An 18022-nucleotide genomic window follows, 5' to 3' on the forward strand; every position below is an offset into this window, starting at 1 on the left:
TTTATGACCCTTCTATGCTATAATCACTGGATGCATCTATTTTAGAGTTCTGTTGTCTGTCAACAAAAGAAGACCAAGTCTGGATGACTGATGGAAAGACAAAGTTGTGCAGCAATAACAACATTAAGATAAATGCTTTAAGCACTGCATTTATGGAAAATTACATTAAAAAAAAGGACTGCCATTGACATCAAACATCATTTGTCTTGTTTGAAATGTCATTTTTTAAAATAAACTCAATACATTTCATTTGCTGCAAATATATTTGTCTTTTATTTGTTTACTAGAATCCATTATTTTAAAATAATGAAACATAGTAAAATAACTTTAGTGGAACCCTCATGTTTCAGCTGATAAACAAAGTTGTCATCACCTGTTGCAATTAATGAAATATAGTCATAACAAAAGCTGCTATAAGTAATAATAGATGTTTAGATCTCTTTCTTCTCTAGGGGGTCAACAAAGTTGACACAAACCAACTAGATATTTTCCATCATTATATACATACATCGCAGTGTTTAGGAGGGTTTGTCCATGGTGACTTCGTTGCTGAGAAATATTTCGTACTTGCATCTATCAGCTTCACCTGAAATCCACATATTCTTCTAAAACATCAGGACCTCCAGAACATGGATGTCAGCTGGCCTTTAGGTGGACTGATGTGCCCTTCTTGAAGCAATTTCTGTGGGTATGACACAAAAAAAAAATCATCAAACCCATTACAGAGTTTCATTTCATAGGATTCATTAACACATAATATACCCATTAACATGAAGGCACGCACGCACGCACGATCTCATCTGAATATGTAGATTTTTTTCATTGTTGTTTTTAGGCTTGAAACAATCTCCTTTTAACTTTCACAATCCTAAATCAAACCTCTTCAATACCTCAATCAGATTTCATATCTGAAAAAAGTTTCAAGCCTTCAATGAATGCTTTTGTATTCCCTGTAACATTTTCTTATTTTGAATGATAGCGATCACATGCAGAGGCTAATTGGAAGATTGCATCTATTACCTCAAGGAATAATCTGAGCCTGGAGACAGAACCCATCTGTCCACTGCCTGTCACAGCTTCAATCCTGGTAACAGATAGCCATAATTGGGTCATCATGCAAAATATTTAAGTGTCTCTTAGCTAGTAGCTACAAGTCCATGCGAGTATTTACCTGGGTAAGTATTGCTCTTTCAGAAGAAGGATGACTTTCCAGAACTGGCCCTGATAGCTTTTTAATAAAGTGTGACCGCAAACCTGAGGGAATCAAAAGAGGCGTTCCAGCTTTGTTTAAATCAATGATTGCTGTGAGGTGCGAGCCTACTAATGTAGGCTTCCTTTTCCCAAATCGAATATGGTACAGTAAGTAGGACTCACCTCGAGAAAGTCAAACAGCAGTGTCGCGGTGATGTCAGCAATAGGCTCCATGTTGAGCATCTGAGCCAACCAGCGCCAACCATGATTCAGACCATGAGTGGGCATCTGAAATATAAACGATACCATCAATAAGCTGCTCTACCTGATAAAAAACAAAAGATGCAAACAACTTGTAACTGAAACAAATGAGATGATCAAAAGCATTAAAAAAATTATTGCCAGGCATGACTGGTCAAACGAATGAAAGAGTCCCTACCGCATGCTTGGAGTCAAATGGCCACCTCTGTTGGATGATGGCAGCATAGAGGCGGATCATGCCGGACATCCTTTTCAGGAAACTGTCTTGACCTTCAACCCCAGACTCATCCACACGGTAACCAAGAATTCTATTAAGCGAAAAGATAACTTTCAAAGCTGTTCTTCTGTTTTCAGTTACTGTGTGTCCCACAAGGTATATACACACTGCATTGACAACAAATTAAGCGGTAATCAGGAGTAAGGGAAATTAAATTGTTTAGCTATTAATTTTGCATGGGGTATGATTTGGAGCATTACAACCACTGGAGATGTTGCATTGCTATTTTTTTTTTGGATTCCGTCTGACATAGTGACTGCCCTCTGCTGGGACACGACAGTCACGATTAATCAAGTTTTTGATGGCGGTTTGCTTAATATGTGCAGCGAGGGCAATGTGTGCGCAACACCAGGACGCGAGTATGATAGGACATTTGTGGTCATTTGCTTTGCCCCAGTGCATGGGGATTTTAATGCTAATAGCACATCTTAATAGCGCACCGACCATGTGACATGTCGCATTAGTTGTGAGTCATTAGCTTTGTTATGCATTTACTATCAGCACTGCCGGCAAAAGACAAATAGGCTGAATAAATGTGTTGGTTTGCTCACATGGCATGAGTGAAGTAATCTGACACCGCGTAACAATCAGCAAAGTAAACGCCATGTCCCATACCGCAGTAATATTTAACACCAACATTATGCGGAAAGGTTTATCGATTTAATCATGACAGTGATTAAAGAAATTATTCATTCATCTGAATCTTTTCCTGTTGGGAATTAACTGAAAATGTGTTCAAGCCTCTAAAATTAGAGCAGTTAAACATGGCACATAGTGCAACTGTCGCTTCGTCACTTACAGCCTTTTAATCGATGCCTGCAAGCTTTAAGGTGTACAGTGAGGCCCACACCTATGTACTATATATAAAACAGCTTGTTGTGCGTTTTTGTTCTTTTTTAACACTTGATCCTCACATATGCACTGTTGAGATCTGCAAGTGGCTGAGCCCTTGCAGCTTTGCACAAATTAGATAAGTGGTGACATCAGCGCAATAGCAACAATTACTTTCATCCATTCACAAACAAACAAACAAACAAACAAACAAACAAACAAACAAACAAACAAACAAACAAACAAACCTAAAGAGACACATCTTAGTTCATTACAAAGACATTGCGGTAAGTTAACAAAAAAAAAATGGTAGCGGTTGTTTATAACGCAACATTTATCCGACTGCAAACTAATGCTGGCAAAACGACTAGCTTGTATCATGTAGCGATAGTAGGAGTCTCTACTCTTCTCCACCTAAATAAAACCTAAACAAACACGCAAGACACGATCGGTCTGAACCCAGCATTAGACAAACTTTAGATGGCCAGTGTGAAAGCTGGAGTTGGGAATGAGGCCAATTCGTCACATCTCAATAAAAGCTATTTGATTGGCAAATGATACCTTTCTGAGCAAAATGATACGATAAGATTCTCATTTCAATACAATATTCAAAATATAAACATACAACAGGAAAAAAAAGATGAACACATTTCGAACAAAACTGCTGAACATTTAGGATAAACATTCAACTATTTAATTCATTCTTAAAATCTTAAGATCAGGGGATGCTTTGAGAATAATTGTCAATTGTTTGTTTATGTGAAGCCCTTTGAGACTGCTTGTGATTTAGGGCTATACAAATAAACTTGACCTGTTTCTTATAAGATTTACTACAATTGCTGCCACGACGTACTGGTTTAAAAAAGAAGACAAAAAACCTAAGTACTGTATTCTACGATTGCTTGTATGGCTGTGTTTACAGTCGAGGTCATGTTTCTTTTTCTTCTGCTTCTGTTTTATGGCGGTTGGCAAACAGCATGAAGTGCATCACTGTCACCTTCTGAGTGTGGGTCTGAATTATCTTAAATGGTAAATGGACTGCTTATATAATTGTGCTTTATCTGCATCATCTGATGCTCAAAGTGCTTTACAATGCTTCACATTCACACACCAATATCACAACCTACGATTTAACCCTATTCTGTTCAAAAATATAAATTTAAAACTTGCACAAACTCCTCTTTATAATGTCTAGCATTCAAAGGTATTTCCTGACCTCTCAGCTAATTAATTAGTTGTTTATACCGTAATTTCTGGACTATAAGCCGCACCGGACTATAAGCCGCACCAGCTAAAATTCAGGGATGTTTTAGTTTTTTTCTTACATAAGCCGCACCGGACTATAAGCCGCACGTGCACATGAGTTTTTTACAAAGAAAGACAGTACACAGAAAGCCGTAAAAATCCATAAATATGCCGCGCCGCCATTTAAGCCTCAGGGTTCAAAGTAACCTTCTGAATGAAATGCATTAAAAGTTCACATTCATTACAACTTGTTTTTGGTGAACAAAATTTCAGAAGAATTGAATTTAAATGCTGATTGATTGGGCTTCAATACAATGGCAGAGTAAGAGAAAGGGTTTAGAGCCCTTTGACGCAGGTAACCTAGTGTGCATTCCTACTAAAGCTCATAATAGTCACAAACAACACAGCCAGAATAAGCAGCAGCCATAGTAGTGTTTTAAAATAGTATTTTTGTTGTTTTTTTCTTCAAGATACCGCACAACAGTGGTCCACAGCCTTTTTACGAGTGTATAAAAGTGATCAAGTCATCACAAAAATCACAAAAAAAATCTTATATAAGCCGCACCTGACTATAAGCCGCAGGGTTCAAAATTTTGGAAAAAAGCCGCGGCTTATAGTCCGGAAATTACGGTACTTGACGAGATTCTAATACATAGCAAATGGGTCGATACTGTCATCTAGTGGCTAACTATGAAATGTTTAATCCATGTTGTGACATTTGTAATTTGTGGAGACTTGAAAATAATAGTATTGGAATTTTCCTTAATTGATCTACAACAGGGGTCACCAAGTCCAGTCCTCAAGGGCCCCTCCTTATCTAACCTGTTTTAGATGTATCCCTATTGCAAAACAAATTATTCAAATTATCATCATGGTTTTATAGAGCTTGCTGATGAACTGGTCATTTGAATCAGGTATGTTGTAGTAGGGCTGCACCTAAAACAGGCTGGATTGGAGCCCTTGAGGACCGGCGTTAGTGACCCCTGATCTACAATATGACATTTCTATTTTAAAAAGATCCATATTATATAAACATCTGATGTTATACAGCACTCAGGCGATGATGTCAACACGAATGACAAGTTAAGATTTGGCGTGCAAGGCCAGGTACTAGACGTTGCATTTAATGTTTACAACAGGGGGAGATGAAGCGACAATGAACACGACTTACTTTGCTATCGCGATGTAAAGACAAAAGTAGCTTGAATACTGAAAAGCTATTTGACGTAGGAAATGGTGATGCTACTGAAATTAGTTGTGTCGCTACTAATGTTGCTTTTGATTGTAAGCATAAGGTTAGAACGAGAGCACTGCGCCAGAGTTCATGCTCTTGTTCTAAAAGATGAAAACTGTAAAGTCTCACGCAACCGATTCATAGCCTTGCAATAGCTTGTTCACAGCTTTATGGTCGATGTAGCCAAGGATTCCTGGCAAATTTTGATTCAACTGAGGTTTTTGTATCGCTCTCCTTGACAAAGGGATAGTCAGTCGATTGGGTTTATCGTACCAATCCTAGTGGAAGCGGTGACTGACCTCTGATATTCATCCACAGGTGTGCCATCCTTCATTCGAGGATAATGGGGGACCGCATAAGGGCATTTTTTGTGCAGGTGGCCAAGGAAGAGGTCACCAAATCGGGGGTGCAGCTGCCAGATACCTGAGGCTGCCACACCAATAGGGAAGGCTGCTTCATGATGAGATGCAACCTCTTCCTCACCTTGTTTCTACGGCAGAAATCACATGCATGACATAACATGACATCTTCAGGTATTTTCTTAATAGACCCGTCTTGTGACTAGCACTCACCACAAACTTCTCAGCCACTTTGTAATACACAAAGTCCAAGCCCTGTGGGTGATGGGAGGAGGAAACTGACTTCCCCCCCGACACCACTGCCTGGCCAGAGAGCAGCTTGTCAATTTTTTCAAAGATTTCTCGAAGCCGAGATCCAGAATTGGAGGAGATTTGACTGATGGGTATAGTCGCGGCTTTCTGGAGCTCCAATTTCAGTCTCTTTGTCTACATGAAGAGCAATGACGACACAGTAAGCATGCATTCAGACAGTGTTAGGTCTCTGAGAAATTGCTGAAGTGCACAAACTAACCTGGACATCTTTTGATGAGCTGAGTTGTTCAATGGACTGAGTGCACTGAGTAAGGGAATCCTGCAGCTCCTTGTACCATTTCAGCGTGCTATCATCTGCATTGTTTTGCAGCCCTATTGGACGACATGACTGTAGTGTCAAACATCCCGCTCAAAGTTAACAGCAGAATTCTGTAAAATGACGATGGAAATGTGCAGTCCTTTGAAAAAGTATTTGTTCCACTTCCTGCATGGTACCAGATTTTTTGGGGGGGAAGGCAGGGCATATTTAATATCAGATTTCAACACCTCAGATCCTCAAACCAATTGTACTACCTCATATAACCAATCCAAGAAAATATAAAATGCTGCTATTACATACCACTCTCGGCAGCAAGGACTAAAACCAGGTCTTTGCAAAAACTGGTGAGTCTATGGTGGAGGAATTTTGGCCCACTTTTTTTTTTTTCTTCTTAAGTACTGAAGTGGAGTTTGCCTTGGAATTTTACCAAGGATGCCAATTTTGGGCCAGTCTTTCTTATGGTTGAGTCCTGAACACTGACCTTAACTGAGGCTTAATGAATCGTATGCAAATGACTGCAAACTTTTCTTCTTGTGCACTTTAATACATCGGCAAATAAATTACTTTGTATTGCCCCTCCAAAGGCACATTTCCAGACAACATTAAAAAAAAAAACATCTGGTGTTTGTTTTTTCCTAATAATTTAATGTCTGTGTTTTGGGTGCTCAATTTCCCACCTTGCTTATGCGCTCTCTCTTTGGCTAACTGCTCCGCCTTCTTTTGCTCTTCCTGCTGCATCTTCAGCTCCACCAGCTTCCTGTGGGACTCTGCCAACTCTTTTTTCTTCTCCTCCTCCTGAGCTTTGGCTGCCTCTTCCTGCATCAGGCGGATCTGATTCCTCATTTCATGTAGGGCCCGCTCTGCCTCAGTCATGTCTTCCACAGTGGGATATTGTCCCTGTGAAGATAACAGAATGACTTAATAGCTTGATTTCTTTGAAACACTGTTCACGTTTTCAAAAATTATTTGAGTAATTTGTTTCAACACAAGTCATAACACCCAGTTCCAGGCATTTAGGTTTTATATTTCGAATAGGGATGGGCAATGTTTGAGCCAATGAAAAATGTAATACCACAGGAAGGCAGACATTGCGCACCAGAGCCTCCAACCATACACTGTAATGAAGAAGTGCGTGTCATGTCCTCAACCAGAGGTGGGCATTTTGTGCTAGGCGGTCTGTCTATCCCAGCCGGACGCCCATTTCGCGGACGAAGGAAGAGGGGCAAGAAAGTTCCAAAAAGGACGGCCTGGGGAGTCGGGAATGACGGAAGTAAGGACGGAAGTTTGCCCAGGTCGCGAACGGAGGACCGACCGGCAAAATTGGGTTAAGTGCCCATTTCTGGCCTCTATCACTACCAATCTCATAAGAACACAAATAAAAATGTGTTATTGGATTGATGAGCATTTCGGGGGATTTTATTCTTGTTAACATTACTGACAATCAATGTTGCATTTATACGGTAACCAGTCATTTGGAGAACTGTAGTATTTTTCACATTATTTGCCGACGGATATTTGCGCTTCGTCGCCAGTGCTTTTAAGGAGGGTGGGGCAGGTTTGGGCTTTTCGCTCGAATGACTAACACCACTCTCCGTTTAAACTTGTTATTGGTGACCAGGCGAAAGGGGAGTGCGCACCCTGGCTCACCAGTATTCCGAAGCTGAGCCGTGATTGGACCCGAGACCTGGCAACTGTGATTTCTTTTCCTTTTTCCAGTCGACAGCAAGTGGGAAAACGACCATCCCATGAGATGGATAAAAACAGGTAAATTTTGTTGCTTAATTCATATTCCACAAACGCAATATTAATCAAAATGCTGTGTTTAGACTAGAGGATGCACATACAACATTATTGTCATGAAGATTTGGGGTTGACTTCCCTTTTAAAGGGCTAGAGACACCGGTATATGTATAAATCGGTTTTAGTTAGCTTATGGGCTTATAAATATAAATTGACGCTCGAAACAACGAAAAGGAAGCTGTTGCTCTAAAAATATAATTTAAATTTGCCGCACAGATGAGTTTGACTGCACCGAGCCGCCAGCCGGAAGTGTAAACAAAAAGAGAAGAGGGGCCAGCGCGGAGACGTCGGGCCAGGTTTGCGGCCAACCCAGCTCGCCTAGCCGTGCCTTCCATTATCCTGGCGTACGTTCGTTCGCGGGACGACAAGATGGGTTGAGTTCGCCTGATAGGATCCACGAACCGGACAGTGCGTGCCTGCTGTGTGCTCGTGTTCACAGTGGCCTGGTTGACTGTCATCTTTCCGGACTCTGCTGTGCATCGGGAGCGGCTAGCGTGCTATCACTCTTATTGTTCATCTTCTTGTTTTATTTTTCCTGTGTTGTTTACTTGTATGTGCGTTGTGAACTCTGTCTTATCTTTCCGGACTCTGCTGTGCATCGGGAGCGGCTAGCGGGCTATCACTCTTATTGTTCATCTTGTTTTATTTTTCCTGTGTTGTTTACTTGTATGTGCGTTGTGAACGCTGTCTTGTCACCCTGGGATAGTGAGAAACGTAATTTCGATCTCTTTGTGTGTCTTGTCATGCGGAGGAATTGACAATAAAGGAGACTTTGACTTTGAAAAGTATGTCGAAGCGTGACGGGAGGGGCACAATTCAGAAAACGTGCTCAGCTCGTCGAAAAAATGCGATTTAAGAAATAAAATTAAAACTGCGCCTAAAACCTAAACCAAACGCTGCAGATGTTAATTTCTTCATTCGCAGTGGTCAACTCGGCACTCTACTCTTTTTACTATGCCAATCTAACCACAGTGACGGGAGAGGCACAATTCAGAAAACGTGCTCAGCTCGTCGAGAAAATGCGATTTAAGCAATAAAATTAAAAATGCTTATAAAACCTAAACCAAACGTTGCAGGTGGTCATGTCTTCATGTGCCGAGATCAACTCGGCACTCTAAAGCCCCCAAGAGCACTTTTTACTATGCCAACCTAACCAGAGTGACGGGAGGGGCACAATTCAGAAAATGTGCTCAGCTCAGCCCAAGTGAACTGCTAGATTCATCATATTCTGCATCAAAAGAGGTTTCTGAATCGGATAAAATGATGCTAATAGTGCCGCTAGAAACGGAGCTGTCGCTATCATCTGCCATGTTGTTTGGGTTTGTTGACATCCAGATGTACAACTTGTGACGTCACAGTAACGGCGCCGCCAGTTTGGCTTCGTGCGGGACCAGATTGATAAACTGGCATTTCATTTCAGCTTTATTCTTAGTAATCGGTGTCCATTTTTAATTTCCAATGCGGCAAATGTGTTCACTTTATACATTCTATCAAATTCCGTTCTAATTGAAAAAAAAAAGGGATGTCTCTAGCCCTTTAAATACTTCATGTTATCATCCCAAATAAAGATGTTTTTAGTGTAATGCGGTCGTGTGACTAAAAGTTTTATACTGACCTCTGCTGTCTTTCGAACAATCTCTGACACCTGGGAGCACAGTTGGTTCCCACGCATGCTGTAGGTGCCAAGACTAGCTGACAGGACAGTGGTTTGAGTTTGGGCCGAGGACTCCAGTAGCTGGTTGAGCTGCAAGATCTCTTCTTGAATAGAGTTGAGGTTCCGCAGCCTCTCTTTGCCTTCAGCCAGCCGCTGCCGCTCCAGCTCCGCTTCCCTCAGACGCTGCTGCTCTACCTCCCTCAGGCGGAGATTCTGGATCTTTGAGTCAGAGGACAAGACCAACATGAGAATTTACACACTGACATTTTTTTTCAAATGTATGGATGTATGTATGGACGGGTCACATTGTGAAAATACCTTCAATCTGTGGCGTTGCTCTTCCTTCAGCTTCTCTTGACGTCCAATGCTCTCTTTTGTTCTACAGTACAGAAAATTCAAAAACCATAAAAAGAAAGCCAAGCGGACACACTTTTATACATTGGTCAGGTAATCTCACTCTCTTTCCATCATATCCCGCATGCTCTGGTACTCTTGTCTCTGTTTTAACTCCATGAGCTCCTCAAAGCGCTTCAGCTGCTCGGACTCAGTACTTGCCACCACCATCACCAGCTTCTCTTGCAGCTCCTGACGCACTCTGAACGCCATCTGATCCACACAAAAATTAAACCTGCCATTAGCAATAATTCTGTTGCAAAACAGTGTTCGGGTTTTACACTGCAAAAAAGTGTCCAACTAACACTCAAATTGGACCATCTTACAAATTGATTTAACATGATTATGAACACTTCACTGGTTTCTTTTATATCAAACAAATTGTTTTAGGTTATTCACCTGACATGTTTCGGCGGTTTCTTGCGCCTTCATCAGAGTCTACGGAGCAGATACTTAATGGTGACTCTGATGAAGGCGGAAGAAACCGCCGAAACATGTCAGGTGAATAACCTAAAACAATTTGTTTGATATAAAAGAAACCAGTGAAGTGATTAAATAAGGAAAAACAAAATGAACTTAGTACAATTATGATTATGAACAATTTCCCCCACAAAAACTAATAATTGTTATTTTTAAACAAATTGCAAGGGGAAAAAAAATAAATGATTAGGTTGAGACCTTTGCTTTTTTCTGTTGCTCCTTTTCAAACCTAACAATGCGTCCAGCCATCGCCATGGCTTCAGGGGAGAGCAGAGAGATGGTCGAGGACATGCGGCAGGTGAGTTCATCTGCATTGTTTTCTGGAGGCTGATTGTTCCCATCATGAGTCTGATTAAAAAAAAGGGGAGATAAGACTTCCAAATAGAATCATTCATTCAAGTAATTACATAGTATTCATCTTTAAATAACAACTCTCAAATATTGGATAACAAAAGAAACAAGCCTTGATAAAATGGAAAATGTCATCAATTAATTTAAAACACCCACAACAAAAGTTGTGCCAAGTATAATATTGTCAAATAAAATTATATTGATTTCATTTCATCTTCAGAACTTGCCTGTTCATGTTCAGTCTTCAAATATAGTGTTGCATTGTCTTTCGATGTCACGTCACTGCTCGATCCAGTGAAAGACACGGAAGGCGTAAGCCCAGGGCTGGACTGATTGGTATAATTCAAACCATCAGCGTTTTGTGGAGATTGGGAGTTAAGTTTTTGCAGTATGACCCCAGACTGCGATGACAAGCTGATCGAATCTTGATAACCTGACAAAATGTCCTGCAAAGCACATACATACGTTTGTAGAAATACACTAAAACACAACGAACAAAATAAATTAAGTACTGCACGGTTAAAACGATTAACGGAAATTAACTGAATTAGATTGGTTTATAAGGGGCTTTTCGGAAAGTTACCGTAAACTAGTAACATGAATGATTGCATTTCAGTTAAAAGTACAGAGGTACAAATCAAAATATTTTCATTGCAGACTTTTCGAGCATGCTGTACTGTATTAGTTGACTTTTCTCGTGGCCAGTTAAGATTTTTTTATATATATATAATCACATGAGTGAATGAATATGCAATGTATTAACACGTTCTGAGACCTAAATAAACGTGCAAATCGGATATGATACCGATTAGATGGTGAAAATTGTGGTGAATCGCCAGTCGACCAAAAGTTGAGCTAACCTAAAAACTAATAATAATAATAATACATTTTCACACTCACCTCACCCCTTGCCGACCAATACGAATTGAAAGTGATCCTTCCCTTTGGTGAATTTTTAAGAGCCTGTAACGTTTCCCAACGGTCACTGGGCATGGTGAATGAACGTAAAAACAAGTTTAAAAAACAAAACAAACTAAAAGATACACAGCAAGACAATCCTACACGGTCGCCTCAGCAATCTCCAGCACGCATGCGCAACGGTTCGGCTCTATTTGATGACTCAGTACGGCATCTACAATCGGACAAAATAGATAGCGCGCATTTCGAAATTAGCTTGCCGTACATATAAGATTAAAAATGTACATGAATTTTACTGAATTTCCATAGCATCGTGGTGCAAAATAAATTATGATTAATGCAATGAATGAATGAATGAATGAATGAACAAACAGAATGACGGATGAATAACTCCAAATTTCAATTTCAAAACAATACTCTAGTTAAGGGGTCCCCAACCCCCGTCCGTGGGTCACTTGGTACAAGGCCGCCAAGCCGCACAGAAAAAAATAATGTATATATATTTTTTATTATCGACGATCAATTAATTCAGGTCTAGACGCTCGTCCGAGTCACGTAACGTGTTTCTCCAGTCGAGCCCGCAAAGCAACGGAGCAGATACTTAATGGTGAGTTTTATTTTTATGCAGTTCTTATTATATGTTTATTATTTATCGATATATTTATATAAAGGCCGGTCCGTGAAAATATTGTCTGACATGTAACCGGTCCGTGGTGGTAAAAAAGTATGGGAACCACTGGTCTAAATCTTTTTGAAACCAATTGTTACCACAGCCTAAAAATGTGTGACATGTTCTGTACATTATTAGATTACCATTCACTGCCATGCAGTTAGAGCACCTCTTAATTTAAAATTGACATATACAATCAATAATAGATGTCAAAGTCCTTGAAACCTGGCTGTCATTAGATGGATCGCTGGATGAATATGATACTCTATTCTTCCCAAGAGGGAAATCTAGCAAGATACTGAAACCTCAACCCAGTGTTATCAATGCAGTATGCAAATGCATGTAGTACATCAGATATGTCCAAAATCCGGCCCCCGGTCATATTTCATACGGCCCACAGCTTCGGTCTTATAATGTATTATTCATGGCCCGCCTGCACTGTCAAAATGAATACAAAAAAAAAAAAAAAAAAATATATATGAAACTTGAAACTGTAATTCCTCCTATTACCAAAAGGTGGCAGCACCAGCCCTCTCCGCTCATTTCTGCCATGGCGACTGCAAAGAAAACGAGGAAAGTTGACATTGAGGGCCGTCGCTTTCAAGAGAAATGGGAATTACAATACTTCTTCACTGAAAATCAAGGCAATCGTGTTTGTCTTATTCGTAAAGAGACTGTTGCCTTGTTTAAGGATTTCAACCTAAAGAGACACCATCAGACTAAACATGCTAACACATACAACAAGCTAACAGGGAGTGACCGCGCTGATAAAGTGAAGCAGCTCCAAGCTGAACTGGCATCACAACATCGATTCATCACGTGGGGCTGTGAGTCAAAAGTAAATCCATCCATCCATCCATTTTCTGAACCGCTTAGTCCCCACGGGGGTCGCGGGCGTGCTGGAGCCTATCCCAGCCGTCATCGGGCAGTAGGCGGGGGACACCCTGAACTGGTTGCCAGCCAATCGCAGGGCACACAGAGACAGACAACCAATCGCACTCACACTCACACGTAGGGACAATTTGGAGTCTTCAATCGGCCTACCAAGCATGTTTTTGGAATGTGGGAGGAAACCGGAGTGCCCGGAGAAAACCCACGCGGGCCCGGGGAGAACATGCAAACTCCACACAGGGAGGGCCGGAGGTGGAATCGAACCCGCACCCTCCTAGCTGTGAGGCGGACGTGCTACCCAGTGCTCCACCGAGCCAGCCTCAAAAGTAAATCAAAAGTAAAAATTACTTAATATTAAATATTACGAAGTGGCCATGTTAATACTGTTGAAGTTATGAACCTGTAGACGTGACACAAACTATTTCTTTCTGAAAAATATTGTAAATGACAAGAGCAAAATTCACTTGTTAAAAGTTTTAAAAATAACAGACAACTTTGCATTACTTATAACTCCTGTTTAAAATGTTCATGAGGCAAAAATAATTTTAAACTCTTGTAAATTAAATTATTTCATACAGTTTGTTCAATGTTATCTGACTCTTCAGATATGAACGAAAGGCAGAATTTGTGTTTTTAAAGTTGTTCACATCTGCCTGAGTGGCTTATATTTGGTTATTTTGTCATTTAAAAAATAACGACAATTGGGACAATGAAATTTGTTTCATAACAGTATGTATTTGCATGAAACTTCTGTAGTTAAAAAATGTCTGAAAAAAGTATTGGCCCCCGGGCCCCTTCACTTTATCAAATCTGGCCCTCCTTGCAAAAAGTTTGGATACCCCTGTAGTACATCATTTCCTTCAGCTGTGTGGGCAAAGAGCAGAAGATCCTGCACCCAAAAAAGTAAATTTAATAACTATCTTGTAAGACAAAAGCAAAAGAACTACCAGAAAATGTCCAAAGCTTATTTAGGAATCGGGAGGGAGGTTATAAGCTTAAAGTCGAATCATAACTTCAAAATCTTAAACATAAGAACAACCTTAAAAAGTTTATGTATGTCTATAACCGGGGTCAAACTATGGAACAGTCTAAGTGAGGAATTCAAGCAAAGACCAAATATCCACCAGTTTAAAAAAAATGTACAAAAATATGTTGTTTAGCGGGTACAAGTGTAACGGATGGAGTGGAGCCAGGGCGACCAAATCCAGCTTAGACCAGGGTTTATTGAGAGAAAAGGGAGACGAAGGGGAACAGACAAACAGGAACAGGCACACTAACATGACTTCCTGATACAGAGACTAAACTAATTGAAACCGAGAGACAAGAACAGAAAGACAAGAGACGAGACAAGAGACTAGAATGACGAGAACAATCAGACAAAGGAGTGACACGCAGACAGGACTTAAATACGCGACAGGTATCAGGAGGCAGGTGACTGTGATTAGTACATAGATTGTGAGTAGACACAGAAGGGGTGGGGCGAGTACACAGAGACGCGACAGAAACCATGACAACATAGACACAAGGAAATGACAGGGGACGAGTCGTGACAACAAGGACTAAAGGATTGTCATTGTGTGTGTGTGTGTGTGTGTGTGTGTGTGTGTGTGTGTGTGTGTGTGTGTGTGTGTGCGTGCGTGCGTGCGTGCGTGCGTGCGTGCGTGCGTGCGTGCGTGCGTGCGTGCGTGCGTGCGAGTTTTATCTTATTTTAACTTTGTTATACCCTGACCCATCAGTAGAATCCATATCGACATAGCGTGTTTAGCTCCTTGTTTGTCGCATTATTAATCTCTTTGTGTGTGTGTCTGTTGTTGTGAGATGGAAGGAGAAGACTGGACGATTAATCGTTTTTGGATCCAAATCGCGATTTCAGACAAGGCAATCTGGTGATTGTCAAACCTTAATTTTTTAGCCTGACCTATCCAGAATCTGCTGTTAACACATAAACTCTGTCTCACCAATCAGAAACAGCATGCCACTCGATCACGTGACGCATGCATTTATTAATTATTGATACTCGATGAGCGTAGTCCATAACCAATTGCTACTTAAGAAAGTATCGATATCACAATACCACAGAACCAATACGCCCAAAACTACTCAATTCCAATCCAATGCATACTGACATGAATACAAAATGATATTGGGAATGAAAGCAAACTTGGGTTGTTATTATTATTTTAAGTTCCAAATATGCATTAAATATGTTAAATTCAGCATATCATTATCAAACGATTTGTACCAGCTTCATCCTTCTGAGATGAGTAAAAATACTCATACGGTCGTGATGCAGTACTGTGAATTCATGAATTGCGTCCCTTTGCCCCGACACTCCCTGAAGTGGATCGTTATGGCATTTTGCGGTGCACTTTGGCACCAGGCAATCTGTATTTCTACAGCCATATTTGTAGATAACGTTGGTCTTATCAAAACCCTACTCTGACAAAAAAAAAAGCCAAAGTCCAGGAAGCAAGACTTGAACTCTCGGACTTATTGGACACAAAATGATCCTAGTCACTCAGGCAGACGTACTGAGGCTCTCTGAGTGAACGTTGAACGCTTGAAGGCTGAGGCGGTATCTTCATCAGGACCATGGCAAGCCACGTTGAGGCCAGTCTCGAATGTCCGGCATGTTTGGAGGTCTTTAAAGATCCTGTCATGCTGCCGTGTACTCACAGCATCTGCCAAGAGTGTCTCCAGAAATGGCGTAAGCAGAAAAGCGGTTACTCCTGTCCAGTCTGTAGAAGAGAGTTTCCATCCATGGATTTGCGTATGAACTTGGCACTGAGGAACGTGTGTGAGGCTTTTTCACGAGCCTCAACCGAGTCGAAAGACATCTCCAGCTCCTGCCAAGAGTGTTTGCAGATAAGGTCGGAGCAGAAAAGCAGTCACTCCTGTCCAGTCTCTAGAAAAGAGTTTTCGTCCATGGAGATAGGCTTGAACTTTGCACTGAGGAATGCGAGTGCAGCTTCTTCACAAGCCTCAATCGAGTCGAAGAACATTTGCAGCTTGCACAAGAAGAAACTCGAGCTCTTCTGTTTGGACCACCAGGAGCTTGTGTGCCTCGTCTGCAAAGATGCAGAAACCCACGATGGGCATAAGATCCGTCCCATTGATGAAGTTGCAAAAGGTAACAAAGAGAAACTCCAGGAAGTCCTGCAGGTTGCAATGGAAAGTCTGAAAGATTATATAGAGAGAAGGGACAACTGCATTAAACAATCGGCGTACGTCAAGGTCCAGAGGGAGCATGTGGAAAGCAAGATTAAGAAGGACTTTGAGGAGCTTCGTCGCTTCCTGCAGGCTGAAGAGGAGGTCAGGTTGTCTGCTCTGAGGGAGGAAGAGAAGAACAAAACTCAGATGATGAAGGAGGAAATTGAAGCTCTCAGCGCAGACATGGCCACTCTCTCAGTTATGATCAGAACCGCAGAGGAGCAGCTGGTGTCTGACAACCTTTCCTTCATGAATAACTTCCAGACTTTGATGACCAGAATGCAGAAGCTGTCCAAGCCCGAGCAGCTCCCAAGGGGATTTCTCCTGGATGAAGCCAAACACGTGGGCAACCTCAAGTTCACCGCGTGGAAACGAATGAAGGAGATTGTTTCCTACAGTCCCATCATTCTGGACCCGAACACAGCCGGTCGAGGACTTAGTCTGTCTGAAGATCTGACCAGCGTGAGAACTGGTGACGAACAGCAGCGTCCCCAAAATCCAGAGAGGTCTTGTACGAACAGTGTTTTCAGTTCTGCTTTGGCCTCGGGGATGAACATCTGGGATGTTGAGGTGGGAGACAACACTTACTGGGAGCTGGGGGTGATGTTTGGTGGAGCCTTGTTTAGTATCGCATTTCAAAATGATAAATACAAAATTGTCTCAGAACGATTAAAACCATGGTATCCGCCTGTGAAACTGAAGAGGATCCGAGTTCAAATGGACATTAACGAAAGGTCACTTTCATTCACCGAATCTCTAACAAACACTTTTCTGTATCGAACAATTCTTCCCAATTGGACACACCCATCCGCTGACATGAAAATCGTCCCCTGCTTTTTGACTGAGGATAAATATCCTCTGAATATAATTCCAGTTTCACCTTGTGTTACGGTTCAAAATCAGTAATGATGTCAGCGATTTTTTTTTGGACTGTCCGATGTTTGCCCAAGCCACGACATTACGAGGCGGGACTGGCAAAATAAGAATCGCCCACATGAGAATGCTTCTCCGGAGTGTTAACATTGTGCTGGTGCAGAAGGTGGAAAAAATGTTTGAGACCTTGTTAGATAATTAACGAGCACCGTTAATAATTTTTATTTGTTTGTTTGGACTATTAGAAAGTGTGTGTCGAAAGCAAGCTGAACAATATGGTGTGATTACATTATCAATGTCGTAACTGTTGGCGCACGAGTTTACCATTTGTCATTTGGTAATTTAAAAGAGGAAGTATGACTCAATGAAATGCTACATGCTTTGTATTTATTTATTTTTTAATCACAAGGTAGTAAATAGTTATGTGTTTGTTTTTGAGGATGGAAAAGCTAGTACTTAATTGCAGCACAGCCTAAGGACAGTATCAAGGACAAGTCAACTTGTCTACCAGCTGATCGGGTAGATCGGGTTGTCAGCTGATCAGTTGACAAATAGACTTGTCCTTGATTGTGAAAGAATAAGATACGGTTTATTGCTGGGTCACCAAGGTACAGAGTTTCAGTCATAAAACTTTAGAACTGCCATGTGTTTTTTATCATAAACTGTGAGAATTTGATTCATGGGATGCTTTTATAATGATGTACTGAAAGGAAGCAAACCATTATTACTATCACTAATTTGTATTCTATCGGCGTTGAGTGGCATGTATCTTTTATTTGCACCAATAAATGTGTACTTTTAGTATTGAAATTA

At 41.0% G+C, this 18022-nt stretch overlaps 2 protein-coding genes across 2 annotated transcripts; one reads left to right on the plus strand and one right to left on the minus strand.

The window, feature by feature from the left end:
• Nucleotides 1-244: 244 nt before the first annotated feature.
• gle1 (GLE1 RNA export mediator) lies at nucleotides 245-11751 on the minus strand. Its single transcript, XM_049764250.2, has 15 exons — nucleotides 11548-11751; nucleotides 10875-11093; nucleotides 10495-10644; nucleotides 9881-10029; nucleotides 9742-9802; nucleotides 9385-9642; nucleotides 6647-6866; nucleotides 5910-6022; nucleotides 5612-5824; nucleotides 5339-5529; nucleotides 1631-1760; nucleotides 1375-1479; nucleotides 1172-1254; nucleotides 1021-1084; nucleotides 245-682 (listed from the first exon to the last, which is right to left on the minus strand). Exons 1-15 carry the CDS (start codon nucleotides 11638-11640, stop codon nucleotides 614-616), a joined length of 2118 nt encoding a protein of 705 aa, XP_049620207.1. The 5' UTR covers nucleotides 11641-11751; the 3' UTR covers nucleotides 245-613.
• Nucleotides 11752-14789: 3038 nt separating this feature from the next.
• On the plus strand, nucleotides 14790-18022 carry LOC125965706 (E3 ubiquitin-protein ligase TRIM35-like). Its single transcript, XM_049716445.2, has one exon. It carries the CDS (start codon nucleotides 15719-15721, stop codon nucleotides 17240-17242), a length of 1524 nt encoding a protein of 507 aa, XP_049572402.1. The 5' UTR covers nucleotides 14790-15718; the 3' UTR covers nucleotides 17243-18022.

The sequence above is a fragment of the Syngnathus scovelli genome, chromosome 3 (genome assembly GCF_024217435.2).
Source record: "Syngnathus scovelli strain Florida chromosome 3, RoL_Ssco_1.2, whole genome shotgun sequence".
NCBI lineage: Eukaryota > Metazoa > Chordata > Actinopteri > Syngnathiformes > Syngnathidae > Syngnathus > Syngnathus scovelli.